This window comes from Callorhinus ursinus, unplaced genomic scaffold (assembly GCF_003265705.2).
Source record: "Callorhinus ursinus isolate GAN/ISIS: 27379988/994484 unplaced genomic scaffold, GSC_fseal_2.0 scaffold51, whole genome shotgun sequence".
NCBI classification, from domain to species: domain Eukaryota; kingdom Metazoa; phylum Chordata; class Mammalia; order Carnivora; family Otariidae; genus Callorhinus; species Callorhinus ursinus.
This window is the reverse complement of record NW_027397113.1, coordinates 6,175,837-6,194,665: the sequence shown is the minus strand read 5'-3', so window position 1 is coordinate 6,194,665 and position 18,829 is coordinate 6,175,837. Positions and strand designations below refer to the sequence as shown.

General features: G+C 56.6%; 1 protein-coding gene and 2 long non-coding RNA genes across 4 annotated transcripts in view; 1 reads left to right on the top strand and 2 right to left on the bottom strand.

The window, feature by feature from the left end:
- The window catches only part of EHD1 (EH domain containing 1), a 22,284-nt gene extending 12,376 nt beyond the window's left edge, over nucleotides 1–9,908 (bottom strand). The window contains exons 1-5 of one of the 2 annotated variants that reach the window (XM_073883510.1): nucleotides 9,875–9,908; nucleotides 9,406–9,487; nucleotides 9,082–9,182; nucleotides 8,262–8,688; nucleotides 4,327–4,424 (exon numbers count right to left, since the gene is read on the bottom strand). In XM_073883510.1, coding sequence (XP_073739611.1) covers nucleotides 4,327–4,424; nucleotides 8,262–8,688; nucleotides 9,082–9,182; nucleotides 9,406–9,487; nucleotides 9,875–9,902 — 736 coding nt within the window. In that variant the 5' untranslated portion in view covers nucleotides 9,903–9,908. The remainder of the gene's footprint in view (nucleotides 1–4,326; nucleotides 4,425–8,261; nucleotides 8,689–9,081; nucleotides 9,183–9,405; nucleotides 9,488–9,874) is intronic. The other variant, XM_025878685.2, reaches the window with a different exon arrangement.
- Nucleotides 9,157–18,829, top strand: LOC112829244 (uncharacterized). Its single transcript, XR_012375474.1, has 3 exons — nucleotides 9,157–9,950; nucleotides 15,669–17,154; nucleotides 18,423–18,829. It is a non-coding gene; the product is annotated as an uncharacterized lncRNA (long non-coding RNA).
- LOC141370951 (uncharacterized) lies at nucleotides 10,366–16,951 on the bottom strand. The gene is made up of 3 exons (XR_012375473.1): nucleotides 16,837–16,951; nucleotides 11,314–11,385; nucleotides 10,366–10,788 (listed from the first exon to the last, which is right to left on the bottom strand). It is a non-coding gene; the product is annotated as an uncharacterized lncRNA (long non-coding RNA).

Genomic DNA, 18,829 nt, shown 5'->3' with positions numbered 1-18,829 from the left:
GTGTGGGGTGGAGGGAGCGATTTCTGGCTAGAGGCAGAGAACAGGGAAAAGGAAGAAGATACCAGCATGGTTGTTCCAAGCCCTGGACCTCGGGTCCATCTGTGAACTCAGAGTCTGATTTCAGGGCGGGAGAGAAGGCGAAGGCCTGTCAGGAGAGTGCAGAAGCCCTGCGCGGTCACCACCTGAGGGTCAAAGACTCTCCCGGTCTGCGCTGTCAGCGCTCCTGGGAGCCGAGCTGAGCCGAGCTGAGCATCCGCTCTCAGCAACCGGGTGGCGGGAGCACAGCTCCTGCTGGGCCCGCAGACACACGCTAGCCCATGCGACAAGCCTCGGCCTCCTCATCTGCAGAGCAGCAGCGTCCTCCCACGGGCAGCTGTGGGACAGCTAAGGGGCGCTGGCTCCCGAGGCGAGGACACAGATGGTCTGCAGAAAGCCGGGCACAAGGCCGGCTGGGCGTCGGTCCCCAAACCCAAGTTTAAGGAACGCTTCCCTGCTGACGCGACTCGCGTGGGGGAAACCAAGGCGCAGAAGTTACGGCCAGTTCGCAGCCGCGTGGTGACAGTGGCAGGGAGAGCCCTGGCCAGGACCCTGAGCCCCAGGCTGGGGCCTCCACCTGAGCCTGCCCCCCGGGGACTCGCTCTGGGAAACCTCTGCTCCGGCTTGTGCCTGTGCAGGCGTGGGCGGCAGCCTGGGAGCCAAGGGCGCCCGCTCCACCGGGCCCCGGGTGCCCTTTGGAATGCCCTTTATCAGTCACATAGCACTCAAGAATGAATGTTGTCCCCACAGATCACCCTTCTCTGCTGACATACGAGAACGTTTATCTTTAAAGTCCCTCAGATTAGCACAACGGGGAAGTGTACCCTGAGACCCCCACGGAAGCCTCTTCTCTTTCCCGGAGTAATTCTCAGGGGTCTCTCGCAGAGCCTGGCCTCTATCCTGACTGCTCTGGGCCTGCACAGCCCCTACGTTATCTTTCCAGACAGTATTTCCTGCACACGTAAGGGACCATGGGGAAAAGGGGAAGAAGCCAGGAGGAGCCTGGCAGATATGATGGGAAATGGATGTAAATCTAATTAACAACTCTAATGCACAGGCAACCTCCAAAAGAACCTTCTGTTTCCAGGGAACGAGATCGGCAGACCACAGAAGCACACGCTGCTTGTCCAGGACCCGTGTTTTCTGCTGGCCCTATCTCACTGAGAGGGAAACACCTGCTCTCCATGCTGTCAGCAAAGGGGGCAGACGGGCGAGCTGGCCGGGGAGCCTGGAACGACTGCCCTCCCCTGACTTCCTCTGCTGGACAGGGCAACACGGGACCTTTGCGATGACTGGTGGGCGGGGCCTCCAAGCAGAAGGCCACTCCTTCCCCGCCCAGCTAGCGGCCACCTCCCTTGAAGATCACGGCCAACAGAGCGGAGAGGTGCTGCGTGATGGTCTCTCTCCGGCTGATAAAACGCCGACACCATGGGGCGCCTGGGTGGCTCAGTTGGTTAAGCGACTGCCTTCGGCTCAGGTCATGATCCTGGAGTCCCGGGATCGAGTCCCGCGTCGGGCTCCCTGCTCGGCGGGGAGTCTGCTTCTCCCTCTGACCCTCCCCCCTCTCATGTGCGCTCTATCTCTCTCTCTCTCTCTCTCTCATTCTCTCTCTCAAGTGGATAAATAAAATCTTTAAAAAAAAAAACAAAAACGCCGACACCCAACGCTGCAGAGCAAATCCCAACTTGGTACCTTTTAGAAAGCCCTCCCCCAATCAGAGCAATGCCCTCATGTTTGAGCCCACTCCCCCTTCCTGCCCACGATAGGGTGGGGGAGGCCTTGTGCCGCCCCAGGACAGAAAGGGGCCGGTCTCACACCCGGAGGGGGGCAGAGGCAACCAGGGGTGGGCCTGGCGTCTCTTGCTGGCCTCCTCCTCCAGTATCTGCCACCTGCATGGACAACCTGAAGGCCGGGACTGCCTCGCGCGCCACATCCCCCACTGGCCCAGCCAAAGTGCACCCTGTGTGCCGATCCCCCGCCTGGACGGCCCAGGGAGGCGCCGCGGGGGTGCCCGTCCCAGAGGGCGCAGGTCTGGACATCACTGCCCACCTTTTTGCCAACCAGGGAAGGAGGAGGCAGCGGGGTGGGGGGTGGGGGGGTACATCCCAGCAGACAGGACCAGGGTGCCCAAAGCAGCAAGACCTATACTCCCAACCCGTCAGCCCACTAGCCTCTCCAGACCCAGGCTGACGTGTCAAAGACATGCCTCCCAGCGGGGGAATTCCACGGCACTGGTGGAAAACAGTGGTTACAGGGGTCACAAGGACCCTACGCCCCTTTCCCTCAAATGCCGTAACCCCCAGCTCTGAAGGCCACAGTGAGCACAGCCTGCTGAGGTGGTGAGGCCTCTTCTGGTGAGCTACTGTCCCTATCCAAACACGTGTACACATCAACTGACCCCTGGGCTGGGAGCACTGTGCGCACCCCAGAGGTGGCCTAGTTCTCTAGCCCACGGCCCCAGTCAGAAGCAGCCCCTCTGCCTGCTCTTCCAGATCATTACGAAGATAACACTGCGGAGCCTCGAAGGAAGTCCCTCTAGGATAACTCAGGCCTGGAAGTCAACGGAGAATAAATCCCCCCTTGTGGGTCTTCTTAATGCTTACCAGACTTTTTTTTTTTTTTTAAGGTTTTATTTATTTATTTGACAGAGAGAGACACGGCGAGAGAGGGAACACAAGCAGGGGGAGTGGGAGAGGGAGAAGCAGGCTTCCCGCGGAGCAGGGAGCCCGAAGCAGGGCTCGATCCCAGGACCCTGGGACTATGACCCGAGCCGAAGGCAGACGCTTAACGACTGAGCCACCCATTTACCAGACATTTTCTTAAAACCAGCTTGGAACAACAAGAGCAGTAAGGAAAAACAACCTCACCTTTTTATTTTTAAAGTTTTTTTTTTTAAAGATTTTATTTATTTATTTGAGAGAGTGAGCGAGAGAGCGAACGAGAGCACGAGCGGGGGTGGGGAAGAGAGGGAGAAGCTAAAGGCAGACGCTTAACCGCAGGTGCCCCTTCTTTTTTATTTAAGTAATCTCTATACCCAACGTGGGACTCGAACTCACAACCCTGAGAGCAAGAGTCGCATGCCCCTCCAACTGAGCCAGCCAGGCGCCCCTAGCCCTCGCCTTTTTAGAAGGGGTCCCAAAGCTGCTCCCCTGAACTCCTAGGATTGTCTTTATCCTTAGGGTGCAGAGCCTAAGAGCTTAAACCAGACTGAGAGATAGAGCAGTTTCAGGATGCTCTGATGCAAGCCCTTGCTGGCAGGGGCCCAGAGCCCGGAAAAAAAAAGAGAAGCAAGGTTTCTCAGCACCAAGAACGGGGCCCCCGCCCCCTCGGAGCCACAGCAGACATAAACATCCCCCAAATACCAGGTCGCTGGCTTCAAATGCAAAGCTGACCAATGCTGGGCAGCCCAGAGGGAAAGGGGCACGGGAAAGATTTGTAAGTTAATGATACACAAATCCGGCCCCTTCTCAACCCCTGTCTGAGTGCTATCCTATTTCATTTTCACATCTGCAGCTGCAGGCTCCCCTCCTGGCCTGCCCTCATGCTCCTGCCAGGAAGCATTCAGGCCCCAAAGCTCCCCGCCCCTCCACAAAATGGAACAGCAGCAGAAATATAACCCAGTTCAGGCTCATCCTGAACCAGATCTTCAGAGTCCAGACAGCAGTTGACACAACCAGGGGCCTGGAGTACCAACACTCGGCACGAAAACCTTCCAGGCCCCGGGAAGGCTGCTGATTACCAGCCCCGAAGCAAACTGAAACACTTTTCCAGGAGCCCCTAAACATTTAACAAATTCCTGCAGCTCCTCCTTCCGGCTGGCTTGTTCGGGTCCAGTGTTCCCTCACAGACCTGCTGGGCTTGCCAGGAATTCCGACGGCGTCAGGAGGCAAAGCTTTTACACACCAAGTAAGGTGAGGGCGCCCCAGGGGAACAGCAATGCTGGCCGAGGTATCCAGAGCTCAGACACGGAGTGACTTCCCGTGACCTCACAGCCAGCCCCAGGTGCCATCTCGCCAGCTTGCCCTCTGTCCCAGCATGCCCCGGGCGTTGGAAAGCACGAGAGCCACGCAAAATAGGCTGTGCTCTCCCCCCGACAGCTTAGTAACCTCGGCACAGGGAGCCAAGGGAGAGAGCAACTTCTGCCCCTTCGGGGTTCAGCGCGCTGGGCAGACACGGGCTGATGTTAAGACGGGTTCTCGCTTGGGCTGAGAGGGACCTGAGGGGCAGCATGTGGTCCGCGTCACAGACCGCATAGGGAAGGCGCCCTGGGCTGTGTCAGAGCCTGTTTACCTCTGCTGATGCGCTGTTTCTCTCCAGACAGGATCCCAGGAGTGTCGATGATGCTTATGCTGTCCAGGACCGGGTTGGGCAGCTGGGCACACATGAACCTGCACGGGAGCAAAAGCCGGAGGGGAGACGTCAAGACTCAGCTCTCGAGGCTCAAGAAGTGACAGGGGGCTTTCTGTGTACTCTCCTTTCCACCTCTGCCTTCCTTTCCCGAAGCAAGGCATTTACAGGAGGTTTTCTAGTGTTTCCAGGGGTGGCCCCTGAACTCTGTATTGTCTTTTTTTTTTTTTTAATGTTATTTTATTTATTAGAGAGAGAGAGCACGAACGGGGGGAGGATCAGAGGGAGAGGGAGAAGCAGACTCCCTGCTGAGCTGGGAGCCCGATGCAGGGCCTGATCCCAGGACCCTGGGATCATGACCTGAGCCAAAGGCAGACGCTTAACTGACTGAGACACCCAGGCGCCCCTGAACTCCGTACTGTCTTAACTGGGAATCCAACCAGCGGCTCAAACTGGCTTGCATCAGCATTTCCCTCACATTAGCTTTTCCCCCAGAGTTCAAGAGTTCAACTTTCAAGTTGCTGATGTGCTAGTGAAAACTGCACGAGCCTAGGACACCGTTCAACTCCAGAAGGGAAACAGAAAGGTGACACTGGGACTTTAGCTAGCTAAATTTCCACACACTGAAGGTGGGGAGAGGCTTTCCTGCTGCTGCTGGGACAAGCCCACCCCTCCCACCCAGCTGCTTGGATGAAGGGACAGCAGGGGGCAGCCAGTACAAGCTGGGGGACACGTGGGCTGGTTGGCGGCGCCGGGAGTACAGACACCATTCTCCGAAAGCCGGAGCAGGCCGAGGAAGAACAAATGAAGCCACAGAGGCGCTGGCAACTCCTGAGTGAGGGCTTAGCCATGTGTGCCTGAGTTCCCACTGAGCGGAAAACAGCCCAGAACAGCAAGGGGCTGTCCCAACCGATAGCAGAAATTCTTTACTGGACACAGAAAAGGCTCCTTTAAAAAAACTTCCCTGAAAAAGACACTGTGAGCAAAGAAAATACTGCCCCTTTGTCTGTAGGATGCAGGCTTAAAGCCGCCTTTCCAATCGTGGGGAGGAATCTGAGCTGGTAAGGTTCTGCTTTTGGCCCTACCCACCCCCCAACTCCCCCGCAAGTGACCAGTGGCCAGGCCCGCGGCACCCGGCCAGGGTGAGGGGTGTTGCCTGCAAGCACAACGGAGCAAAACCGACTGACCCGCAGACCTCGGACCCGGTCCTCACTGTTGCCAGCGGCAGCACACGCACGCCCTGATCGTGGCGCACCAGACCTGGGGCTCCTGCTAGGGAAGGGTCACAGAGGGAAGACCGAATCAAAAGAACCTGAAGTAGAACTGGCTCTGAAAAATAACAATACATAAAACCGCCCTGTAAAGGAGACCTGCGAGTAAGGTAACATCGGTAAGACCCAGAAATGCGATGCCCCGCAGAGTCCTGGGAGCTTGGCGGGGCAGACAAGAAAGGGGGCAAGCAGTACAGATGCAGCCGCCTCATTTCCACCACCAAGGACACACTGACTGCCTCTCGCCCCGCAAGCGGCTGGTGGCAGCCACACAGTGAGTCTTCCCAGGATGCTCTTAGGACAACGTGACTGTAGTCTGTCTCGGTCGGCTCCACTGGATTTTAGTCTTAGGGCAGCCACTTAGAGTAAAAAGGGCAGAAAGTCAAGTTCATGGCTCAATGGGTCTCTTTAAGCTGCCCGGAGAGGCTGTGTCAGCCAGAGAAGAGCCCCCTTTGTACGGCTAGAGCCGGCGGCACTCCATGCACTCCACAGGCTGACACAGCTCGGGGCCCTGCCCCAGGGCAAAGCCTGTGCCCTCCCTGCCCCTCGGCTGATAAGACCCCTTTTGGCAGGGCTGTTAGCGATCTCGAGAACGCTCTGGAGATGAAGTGGCAAGAGGGAAATAAGGGCCGCCTGGCCGGCTCGGTCAGTAGGGCGTGCGACTCTTGATCTCAGGGTCATGGTTCAAGTCCCATGTTGGGCGTGGAGCCTACTTTTAAAAAATAAATAAATAATAAATAAAAGTGTGGGTCTTGAATCCTGTGGCACCAACATCATCAGAGTGTCTGTCTTGGACCCAGCATCCCTGACCTGCGCTTTTTTTCCGGGCAGAACCAACAGCAGGTGGTAACCGGAGGCATCAAGGCCGGTCAGCCAGTGAGCGCTCCATTAAGCTGCCCTGGTGAGCTCAACAAATCAGCAGAGCCCTCCAAGCTGGGGCTTCCTGAACCACCTACATGACGTCTACGATCCCCTCCAACTCTGAAACTTTAGGTCTCCAAATTCAGAAACAGGTTGAGTGCCCCGTTTCTCCTTTCAAAAGCAGTCTGCTCTCACAATAAGAAGCGGAGGCCCAAGGACAAGAAGGTGTACTTATCCCTCCTTCTAGCTTCCCAAAGTTCTGTGTGAAAGGCAAGACCTAATAATGCTCGGAATTCCCAGCACAGCAGCCAAACTGCGCACAAGATCCTCTGGTGCCCACCAGCTAAGAGTCTGGGCCAATCGCCCATGCACGGGCACGTTAATTCCGAGACACAGGTATTCTCTGGAGGAGGGCTCAAGGCGAAGAGGGTCATGCCTCTCACACGAAGGGCTTTATTCAGCTCCTGCCGTGACACACCAATGCCATCAACCATAAAACAGGAGGCCGGGCTTAAATGCCCAAAAGGGGCAAAAAAACATTAACAGGAGTCTGCCTGTACTCTCTGTTAAAAGTCAGCTCTGTGCACAGAGGTAGGCTGGCCACTGGCCTGGATCAGAAGCAAGCTGGTTCACCCCGTGTGGCTGGACAGTGTCGGGAAAGGAATGTGATCATACAGGGCGGAGACTTGGAAGGCAAGAGTCAAGGATTCTTTCCTAGGTCGTCCCTGACACAGACTTTGAAAGGCATGTGGAGTCACTCCTTGAATGGGGGCTGGTAGGAAAGGCAGATCTGTGAAGTCCTTTGGTCTTCACATGTCCCTGGGGGCAGGGGTGGGGACAGGGATTTTAGAACCACTGACAAGCGCCTTCGAGCTCCTTTAGAGTAGCGTGAACTTGACTCCATAGAAAGACCAATGTCTTCCATTCCCAGCATCATGAGGGTCCCAGTCTTGGAGGGTGACCCGGATCATGAGGAGGCCGATTTCACCCATCTAACTGGGGAAACTAAGGCCTAAGAAAGTTAAGGAACCTCTTAGTGAGGGAGTCAGGGCCCAGACCTCATTCCAGGCCTCCCAGTGCTACAGACTGAGGCTGCTTCCTGAAACCCCTAAAGGAGCACAGACCCTTTCGAGCTGCCCCCCCCCCCAGGAGAAGTGTTCACACTCCATCTGCCTGCTACCTCGCGGACTGCCCCCAAACTCAGCAGGCCACAGCAGATCCTCCTCGTCCCTCCCACACAAAACCAGCGGTCCCGGGGGCAGCACAGCAGCAAAGGGAATGACGGAAAGTTTCACATATTTTTCCACGACACTTAGGCAGCAGCCACTTGAAGGAAGGGAGGGGGAAAGGGGTTGGTTTGAATGAATTCGGTGCATCCAGTCTGGGACTACACTGGGAGGAGGTGGAGACAGGAATCTCTCACCTTCCCAACGCTGACCCCGGTTCTGAGGGAAGTGGGGCTGGGATCTGCTGGAAGGTTTGGGAGTTAAACTGATAACCCGGAAAATTCTGGGGGTGACAGGGGCGGGGGAGGGGGCGGCGATACCCTCCCCCCAGACCTCCGGGTGGGCCGAAGCGGCAGGGGCCCTTGTCCCAGGGAGCGGTCGCCGAGGGGCTCGCTAGGGCCTCGGAGACAAAGGACGATGAGGGGAGGCGGGGCCGGGCCGCGGCCGCGGTACGCTCGGGACCCGAGTGCGGCCCCGGGGGTCCCCCTCCGCCCCCCTCCCCCGGGCAAGGGGCGGGTACCTGTTGAGGAAGGCGTTGCCGAAGGCGTTGAGCTTGCGGAAGGGGCGCCGCGGGTCGACGACGAGCGCGTTGCCCGGCACCACGCCCTCGGTGGGGCCGTGCATGACCGCGATGAAAGAGTCGGTGGTGGGCTCGGGCCCGATGCGCATGCCCGGGAAGTCCTGCTCGATCAGGTGCCGGATGAAGGTGGTCTTGCCCGTGCTGTACTGGCCCACAAGGAGCACCATGGGCTTGTTGTCGAAGTCAGCGTCCTCCAGCGCGGGCGAGTGGAACTCGTGGAAGCGGTAGTGCTCCTCCAGGGGCAGCAGCTTCTGCGCGTACAGCTGCCGCAGCCCCTCGGCCACCGTCTGGAAGAGCTCCGGCTCCTTCTTGCGGCGGGCATCTTTGCTGACCCAGCTGAACATGCTGCCGGGGACGGGGCTGGCTGCTGCGGGGCAGAGCGGCGGCTGAGAGCGGGGCGAGGGCGCGGAGCCGAGGCGGGGCCCGGCCGGCCGGCGGAGGGGCGGCGGGGAGCGGCCCGCAATACGCAGGCGCACGGCACGGCCCGCGGAGCGCCCTCCGCGGAGTGGAGCGCGCGCCTCCTCGTGCGGCCTTTATAGGGCCGGGCCCCGCGTTCGGGCGCGCGCGCGCGCGCCGCCGCCGCCGCCGCCGCCGCTAACCGCGCCGGGCCGCCGGGAGAAGGGCAGGGGAGGAAGGAGCCCCACCCGCGAACTCCGCGCCACGTCCTCCCCTCCCCTGCCTCCCATTGGCCGATTCCAAGTATCGCGAGCGCCGCTCGCCGTACTCCCCGCCCCCAGCCCGGGTGCCGAGGCAACCGCACCTGTTTTCTGCCCGCCCTTGGTGGGGCCGCTCGCGCAAGTGTTGCGGTTGGGGAGGCGGAAAGCGAGGGTCGGGCGCGAAGAGGTCCCGGAGCCTACGTGCCTTGCAACATCCGCGAGACGCCGAGTTAGACACCCGGCGCCCCGGCCGCGCGCCCCACCCGCAGTTCCCCCACGAACGGTGCTCCCTCCCCCGCTGGCTCGGAATTCCCCGGAAGTATCGGCGGACCCCCGGGGCGGGGTGCGGGGTGGGGGCTCGCGCCTCGCGTCCGAGCTACCCTTCCTTGCCGCCTCCTCGCCCCTGCTTTCCTGACACTACTTCCTACCCCTCTTCTTCATCTGCTTTGGGAGAGGGAGAGAGAGAGTGGAGGAGGCTGAGGGAGTGGAACATCCGAGGTCGGCTGGTAACTGGGGAAAGAAGAATGGGGAGCGAGGGAGAGGTCCCTGGGGAAAATCTGACCGGCAGCAAGAGGCCTGAGCTCCCCGCAGGCCGGTGGGGCTGGGGATGGGAAGGGGGACACAAAGGACATAGGACATGTGGGGAGAAGAGATGGCCTCTCTGAGGAGGCTGCATCCGTGGGTGGGAGAGGGTAGGGGTACACAGGAAGGCCTGGACGCTTGAGTTTTGAGGAAGTGAAATCGGAAATTCCCTATGTCCGGGGGAGGGGAAATGTGGGGCAACAATGAAATCTTGTGGGAATTTAGGGGAAATTAAAATACCCAAATACTTCTGCTTTCTTCTCAGGGTCACCACAAGTCACCCTCTTTTACTCTGACCTGTGGGCCCCCCCTTACCAGTTCCTGGCTGTTCCATTACACTCATTCCCCCGCCATCATTCCTGGCCACACATCGGCCCCCTTGGCTGTCCAGGTTGGTGAGAATCTTCAGTGGGTGATGTCAGAGCTTTGGGGGACTGTGATTGTTAGGTAACCAGTGTCAGGACACCAAAGTGCAGGAGGAGGGGGTGGGGGTGTGGGGGGTGCAGTGCTGGGGTTGGGGGGAGACTCCTAGGTAGATCTAAAATGCACCATGTCCAACTTTCTGGCTTCTGGGAGATGTGGGGTGGAGGCAGGAACTCAAACCTGAGAATGAGCCGAGTTCTTAGGGGAGCTCGGTCAAGTGGGAGCCAGAGAGGGCAAAAGGGGAGGTTTTGCTTGCCCGCCCCTTGTAGGATCAGGCCTCAGTGCCTTCTGAAGAAAGACAATGTTCAATCCATCGCCTTCCCCTCCCCCCTTTGCCTCCCTGACCATTGGAGAGCCCTGTCTGCACTCTTAAGCCTCTGGCTTACTGCTTTTATTTGGGATTTCGTTAGCATTCTTTTCATCAATACCAGTAAACCAGAAGCCGAAAGACTCTTTTCTTGGTGGACTCCTCAAAAGGCCAGAACTCCTGGGCAGGGCTGTCGCCAGAGGCTGCATGCTGGCTGGTGATCAGAAGCCTTGGGTGGGCCCAGTCCAGACTTCCTGGGCCAGCCTTAGAAGCCAAAGGACTTGCCTCCTCCATGGCGCTTTGAGGGGTCCACCCCGGAGATGTAGTTTTTGGGCTGTTCCAGGGAAGGGCTTGCGGCTGAGGCTCCTGAAAGAGGTGGTTGTTCAACGGCCTGAACGAGGCTTCAGGAAGCCCCCTCTCGGCAGAGTTCGCATTGACCCGTCGTGGTCTTCACATCTCCCCAGAGTCCTCTGTGCTGGGAATAGCTAGCCCGATAAAACTGAGAACAACAACATGTTCCTGGGTTATTTATACATGAAACTCCAGCCCCTGTTTGTTTTATATGGCGGCTTGACTTTCTCCAAGGAGCGCAAAGAACTGAAAGAAGGCATCTCTCCCCCTCAGTGAGGCTCAAGAGGACAGAAATTAGTTTCCCCCATTTCATGGAGTTGGCACTCGGGTCTTGGGCAGCTTCCTGAGCTAGTAATTCCCAGACTGTGAAAATGTCCTAATTCTCTTTTTGTTGTTGGAGCCGGCTGAGATTCTGATTCTGTTCGGTGGGAGTTTTGTAAATCATGAGTGAAGCATTTCACTTTTGGTTTCTCTATTTCACTTTCTGTCTGTCTTTGCCCAGGGCCGTGACAAAAGACTAAGGAAGCGTTCAAATATTTTCCTTTCTCGTGGAAATGAGGCCCGTCCCCCACTCCCAGGGTTTCCTTCTTTCAAATTCAGAAACACACACCTGCCCAACCGGCCCTTGTTCTCTAGGTCTGCACGGAGACTGCTCTCAGCAGAAAAGACCTACCTGCTTTCCCTCGAGGTGATCTGCTCAGTCCCATAATGGCCGGGTCTACAAAAGGGTCGATGTACAAGGCCCCTAAAAACAAAAAAAGGGAGAGGGAAAAGAAAAACAGACTTTTGTCCAAATATGGTAGAAGAGTCAGGCCAGAAAAAAACAAAAACACATGGGTTTGTGCCTGGGATGAGGAGTGGTTCATTCTTCCTACCGAGAAAGTCTGTAGACCCAGCTTTTCTTGCAGTCAGAAGGAGTAGATTTGGCCAACAGACGAGTTTTGTCAAACCAAGGTAAAGAAAGGGGGAGGTCTGTTCCTCTGCAGTCTGGGGTCTCCAGCGCCGGCTGCAAGGGCATCCTCTGCACCCTGTGAAGCCTCTCTCCCGAAGGGGTACGGCAGTGCATGTGGCCATGGGGCTAGGGTCCTGGTGACAGTTGCTGCGTTCTAGGGGCCTCTGAAGGTGTCCCGCGGCAGGGGTAGGCCCAGCTTGGAGGTGACAGGGTGTCAGGGCTGCTCGGGATCTCTGCCTTCAAATCTCAAATGAGAAGAGCCCAAGGCCCAGGGATGGTGAGTGCCTTGCCTGGAGTCACTCAGGCTGAAGAAGAAGCTGGGCCTTTGGAATCTTAACGCCCTCTCCACGCTCAAATCTTGAATTTGCAAGGTCAAGGTCAAGGTCAAGCCGGCGGCCACGCAGAGGGAGAGGGTTTCCAGAACCTCCTTTCCAGATGCAGGCTGGGGTGAACTCTGTCCGTAAGCTCTGCAGCCTGGGGGCCCATGCTGCATATCGACAGGGTGCTGTGTATACAGAACCCAGTAGTGCTTTGCAGAGCTGAGCCACAGAAGCCTCTGAGCACCTGTGGTAGACACTCCACCCACTGCTGGGCTTCCCAGCATCCCGTCTTACAGGGGCCTCCGGGGCAGGGGCTGCAGCTGAGCACAGGATGCAGTGTTGACACTAAACTCCCCGGGACAGCTCAGGCACCACCTACGGGCTGCCCTCCAGGTCTTTGCTGTGGACACATCCTGTTGGGGGACTCCATGGGAGGTTGTTTTATTATTTGGCACATGAGAATTCTGCTTTCTACAGTGATAGTATCAGGCGTCCTTTGGCAGGGTCTTGGGGTCTCCTTACTCTGTGCTGATAGAAATGGAGGGTACAGGAGAAGAAATGGCAGGACAATGCTGAGGTCAGCAGGGGCCACTGAGGATTCGAGGAGGCCGTGGGGCGGTTAAGAGGCTGCCAGGGCTCGTGGCGACGTCAGAGACAAGACGAGATTTGGGAGGTTTGATCTGAGCAGTCTGAGGGGGCACCTGAGGGGCTCAGATGTTGCTGCCTGAGCGACCACAGGTGTAGCTCCACCTGTGTGAGTGCAGGCCACTGCCCTCCTTGCGTCCCCTTCACGCACGCTTTTCTGCTTCAGCTCACTCTCCCTCACCATAGCCTCGAGCCCCTGTTGCCCCATGGCGGGAGTGGAGGGGGGGCTACCCTGAGCCTCTGCATGGGCCTCACAGGCTGGGGGCTGGGGAGCAATTCTGTGCCCAACAGGGTGTCACACGTGTCTACCAGGGCACAGGCCCAGCTCCCTTGGCCTCTGGCCCAGCCCCTCACACCCACACCTCCATGGGGGTCAGACATTGTGCCCAAGGCCACCCTCCAGGCATGTCTGCTGACCTACATCGCCCTCTTCCTTCCCCCACATCAGTCTCCATGAAAGTCCCACTGAGCTGGGTGGTCCATGCAGCTGCCCCAGGTGACCTGGCTCTGCCAGGAGTCAGTCTCTCACTTCCCTTTTGGCCCAGCTGGAACATTTCTCTGACCTGCGTCTTCTTCATCCTGCCCTAAGTACAGGCAATGAAAATGGGTCATCTGAAAAGAGACTGGGAGCTGGGGAGCTGAGAGGACCCAGTCCTGCCCAAGCTCCACGCTTGGTCTCAGAAATAACGTGTTGGGACTTGTCCAAGGGCAGGGATGCAGCAAGACCCTTCCCAGCGCTGGCGTCGAGCCTCCGTTCCCTGCTCAGCTAGCCTGGCCTCTGGCCCCTTGGTTCCAAGACCTCGCCCTGAAACACCCCATCACCCTTTGCTAATCATGGTAGGCAGAATTCCAAGCTGTACCCAAGGTTTCCCACTCTGGTGTACACAGCTGGTATAGGACCTGGGATTGTGACTGATGGGTTTACTCTGTGATAGGTCATGTTCAGTGGCACAGTTGACTTTATTTTGTTTATTTATTTACTTAAAAGATTTTATTTATTTGAGAGAGCATGCGTGTGTGCACGAGGAGGGGGGAGGGGCAAAGGGAGAGGGAGAAGTAGGCTGCCCGCTGAGCCGGGAGCCCAACGCCAGCTCGATCCCAGGACCCTGAGATCACGAGCCGGGCGGAAGGCAGACGCTCAACCGGCTGAGCCACCCAGGCGCCCCCACAGTTGACTTTAGATACGAGATTCTCCCAGTGGTCTGACCTAATCACAGGAGCTCTTGAAAAGCAGAGTTTTCTCCAGCTGGTTGCAGAGGAAGGAAGTCAGAAATTCAAAGCTCAAGAAGGATTCAATGTACCAGTGTTGGCTTGAAGATGGAAGGTGGCCACGTGGAAGGAATGTAGTGGCCTCTAGGAGCCGAGAGCTGACAACCAGCAAGGAAGCCCAATCCCTGCCAGAGGACAACGAGAACAGGCATGGAGGGAGACTCCCTCTACCCCTGAGCCTCCAGCTGAGAGCTGGGCTAACACCGGATCTCAGCGTCCGAGACTCTGGACTTCTGACCCACAGAATCATGAGCTCATAAATGGTGGTTTTAAGCCACTAAGTTTGTGGTGGGAAGACTGCTGCAGCAGTGGATGTGTCTTTTGGTCAACTGATGATTTATTCGATTGGCAACACTTGGCAGCCATTCAACAGGCGACGAGAAAAAAAGAAAGGAAATTAAGAGTGATCGTGGAGTCAATAACTGAGAAAGCAGATTGCAAGACTGAACCCAGTGCAGCCTGGCTCAGTACACACACACACGCACACGGTTCCTAACCAGAGGTGATTTTGCTCCCCAGGAAACATCTGGCAATGTCGAGACATTCTTGGTGGTCACAACTTGGGGAGCATTGCTGGCATCCGGCGGGCTGGAGTCAGGGATGCCGCTTACCATCCTACAATGCATAGGACAGCCCCCAACAGAATTATCCAGCCCCGAATGTCGACAGAAGGTTGAGACGATCCCACTTGCACCCAGCCACTGTTGTAGCATAAGGATAGTGCAAGATCAGGTTCCAGTCCCACCAACTGTGTGATCTACGGTAAGGCTTGAGCTGAGGTCTCTGGGACCAGCTGTAAGGAAAGCACCTACTTCTAGGAGTAAATGAGTTAATGTACAACGTGTGTAGAACAACAATTTCAGCTAACTTGAGTGATTACAGGAAATGTCTACAGGGCTATGCTTGCATCATAGGAGCTGGGGCAATTTTTGTTGACTTTTCTATATTGCTCAAATTTGATATAATGGACATCTTTGACTTCCTTAACTGGGTGGAGGGGGGGAAGCTGAGGGACAAAACAACTGGCCTGTACTCTCCAAAAATGTTGAGATCTTGACAAACAGAGCAAAACTGAGGACAGTTCCAGACTAAAAAAGGCTGAAGGGACCTGGCGACCACATGTGAGGTCTGATCTCCATTTATTGGGACAGGTGGTGACATTTGAAAGGAGATAGCAGGGGCACCTGGGTAGCCCAGTGGGTTAAGCGTCCCGACTCTTGATTTCTTCAGCTCAGGTCATGATCTCAGGGTCGTGGGATGGAGCCCCAGGTTGGGCTCTACACTCGGCACAGAGTCGGCTTTGGATTTTCTCTCTCCTTCTCTCTCTGCCCCTCCCCCTGCTTGTGCTCTCTCTCAAAAAGATAAAATCTTAAAAAAACAACAAAAAGAAAGTGGGTGGCATGTTCGATCGCATCACAGTATTGCTTCACTGTCGCCAGGCCTAAATTTGGTAACTGTATCGTGGTTGTGTAAGAGATTTCATTTTTGGGGGGGGGATACATGTTGAAATATTTAAGGGTGAAGGGTCATAACCTGTATAACCTCTCAAATGGTTCAGAGGAAATTTGGGAGGTGTGAGAGAGAAAGAGAAAGAGAAAGCAAATGTTGCAAAATGTTACTACTATTGGTGAATCCCGGTGAAGGGTAGATGGGTGTTCATTGTACTTTTCTTGCAACTTTTTTGTTTTGTCAAAAACAAAAACAGGCCTGTGACTGGGTGCTCCTCCTTCAGGCCCTCCGGGGCCTGGGCCAGTGTTACATTTGCTGCCCCATGCCCGACCCAGCAGTGCCAAAATCCATTTATAGTAAAATGGAGAAACCAACTGTTTTCTATTCATACAGTGGAATGCCGCACAGCCGTGAATGAACGGGAGCAAGCCATGGCCCCAGCGACCTCCTGGGGACAGCCGGACCCAGCGGCAGGGTTCCATTTGGATAATAAACACATACCACCACCAACAAAGACAGGCAGAATGAACATATATTGTTTTAGGCTGCATACACCGGGGGTGGGGGGTGGGGTGGTGAACCGCAGGGAAGGGCCATGAAGTGATGATCATAAAGGGCAGCATTGTGTTTACCTGGGGAGGGGGTCACCTGGAAGGACACTTGGGGGGGGGGCTCTGAAGCACAGAGATTTTCTTTTCTTTTTTTAAAGATTTATTTATTTAGGGGCGCCCGGGTGGCTCAGTCGTTAAGCGTCTGCCTTCGGCTCGAGTCATGATCCTAGGGTCCTGGGATTGAGCCCCGCATCGGGCTCCCTGCTCCTCGGGAAGCCTGCTTCTCCCTCTCACACTCCCCCCGCTTGTGTTCCCTCTCTCGCTGTCTCTCTCTGTCAAATAAAATCTTGAAAAATTTATTTGAGAGAGAGCGCGCGCAAGCGTGGAGGGGGGAGGGGCAGAGAGAATTTTAAGCAGACTCCCTGGTGAGAGAGGACCCCCCCCCCCCGCCCCGCCATGCCTTGATCCCCGGACCCTGAAATCCTGACCTGAGCCAAAATCAAGAGTCTGAAGCTTAACCGACTGCACCACCCAGGCGCCCCCAGGGATTTTCTTTTTTGAGTGGTAGTTACACAGGGACTTACTTTATATTTACACAAATATACACTATACATTTATGTTTTATACACAAATAGCAGCTGTAAAAGTCCCAGTAAGGAACCCCCCACTTTGTGCCAGGTGCGCCCTGAGTGCCTGGGACCCGCCACTGTGTTAAGGACGCTGACTGACCCTTGTGAGGGCCTGGAGGGGGCCTGGAGGGGGCCTGGAGGGGAGCCTGGCTGGGGAGGAGGACCGGGAGGACCCGCCCCACCCAGCTCGGGAGGGACGCGACCCAGTGCACCCCCTGGTGGTGGCTTCAGGGAGTGAGGCTTGTAGAAGAGCGAGTTCCCCACCGCCCCCAACCCCATGCCTCCTTCTTTCAGCACCTTTCCCCCTGTTATTCCCTCCTCTTCCAGTGCTCACCACCTGTTCCTGGGACTCACCTCAGCAAAAGCTGGACTCGGACTCACCTCTCAGGGAGACTTCCCCAATCAAAGCCGCTGTACTCTGACCTTTCCTTCCCCCATCGGCCTTTCTTTGCGGGTCCAAACGGTGAATTTGCATATCCTCTCCGGACACCTGGTCGGCATCCTGTCGTTTCACACATGTGTGGTGAGGGTGAGGGCCGGCACTCACTGAGGGCCTCCCACCTGCCAGTGCTGGCTGACCGCCCGGCTTCGGATGCCTGCCTCCCCCCAGGCACCTCCATCCACGCATCAGGCAGTCCTGCAGCTTTGCAGTTATGAAGATGCTACTCTGTGCCAGTCTGAGGCTACAGGAAACCAAAAGTCAGTAGCTGGTGCCGCCCGGGGTTCACAAGCTGGGCGGGAAATAGCTAGGCATTGGTGGCGGCTGTCATGGGGGACTCTAAGAGCTCACAGAACAGCCTGGGAACCAGCGACTGGGACGGCGAGCAGCAGGCATCCTGGAGGGCTCAGGAGGAAGTGGGAGCCGCATCCCGGCGAGGCAAGATGGGCACAGGCCCAGGGCCTGTCGGGAAACGGCCACAGGTCAGGGGGGAGAGAGGAGCCAGTCCGAGGCAGCTGGATCTGCCTTGCTCAGGAGTTGGGACGTGACCTGCTGGAGCTGCAGATGCTCCGTGGAGGCTGAAGGAGGTGGACACCCAAGGCAGGGGCGGCTGCCTGCCACCACCTTCCACCCTAAGCCAGTACTCTGGGCCTGTGGCCTGACAGCCCCGAGAGGTCAGAGTTCAGCTCCTTGCCATTCGGCCAGTGTATCTTGAACACCTACTATGCTGGGGCGGGGCAGGCAGGAGGACTGAATCATGGACTTTGCCCTCAAGGAGTCTCAGACCAGCACCAGGATATCAGATAAGGGCACAGAGGGGCGCCTGGGTGGCTCAGTCATTAAGCGTCTGCCTTCAGCTCAGGTCATGATCCCGGGGTCCTGGGATCGAGTCCCACGTTGGGCTCCCTGCTCAGCGGGAAGCCTGCTTCTCCCTCTGCCCCTCCCCCCACTCATTCTCTCAATCTCTCTCTCTCAAATAAATAAAATCTTTAAAAAAAAAGAAAAAAAGATGGGCACCTGGGTGGCTCAGTCGGTTAAGCGTCTGCCTTCAGCTCAGGTCATGATCCTGGAGTCCTGGGATCGAGTCCCGCATCGGGCTCCCTGCTCAGCGGGTAGCCTGCTTCTCCCTCTGACCCTCTCCCCTCTCATGCTGTTTCTCTCTCTCTCTCTCAAATAAATAAATAGAATCTTAAAAAAAAAAAACGCAGAGCTCTCAACCCCACAGGAATAAGATGAGGGGGTGGTGGGAGAGGCCTCCAGAGCCCAAGGTGCGGTGGGGGTGGGCAGCTCCTGCAGTCATGGGAGGGCCCTCTGAGCAGGGCCTCAGTAGAGATGGGGGCCCAGGGAGCCGGAGCAGATAGGGCAGTGTGAGCAAAGCCACACTGGGAAAAGTGAAAGTGTCATAAGGGCCGGAGAGGGTGGCTGGATGCTTGTCAGCCGCATAGTCCATGGAGAGAGAAGGTTTGACTACTCTGTGACTTTATTATTATTATTATTATTTTAACGATTCTCTTTATTTATTTGACAGAGAGAGACACAGCGAGAGCAGGAACACAAGCAGGGGGAGTGGGAGAGGGAGAAGCAGGCTTCCCGCCGAGCAGGGAGCCCAACGTGGGACTCGATCCCAGGACCCCGGGATCATGACCTGAGCCGAAGGCAGATGCTTAACCAACTGAGCTACCCAGGAGCCCCTACTCCGTGACTGTAGCAAGATGTGCACCCTCTATGAGTCCGTGTCTTCATCTCCGGAATAGGCTCATGACGGTGGCTTTGCAAGGTCATCGAGCTGACCCCAGGGGACTGACGTGAGCAAGTGCTCAGCACACAGAGAGGGCACAAGAACCGGCTCCTATTATTATGCAATTTGAACTTTATTCTTAGGTCTATGTTTCCAGTTTTGGAAAGTTTATCTTTTAAAATATATATTTTTAAAGA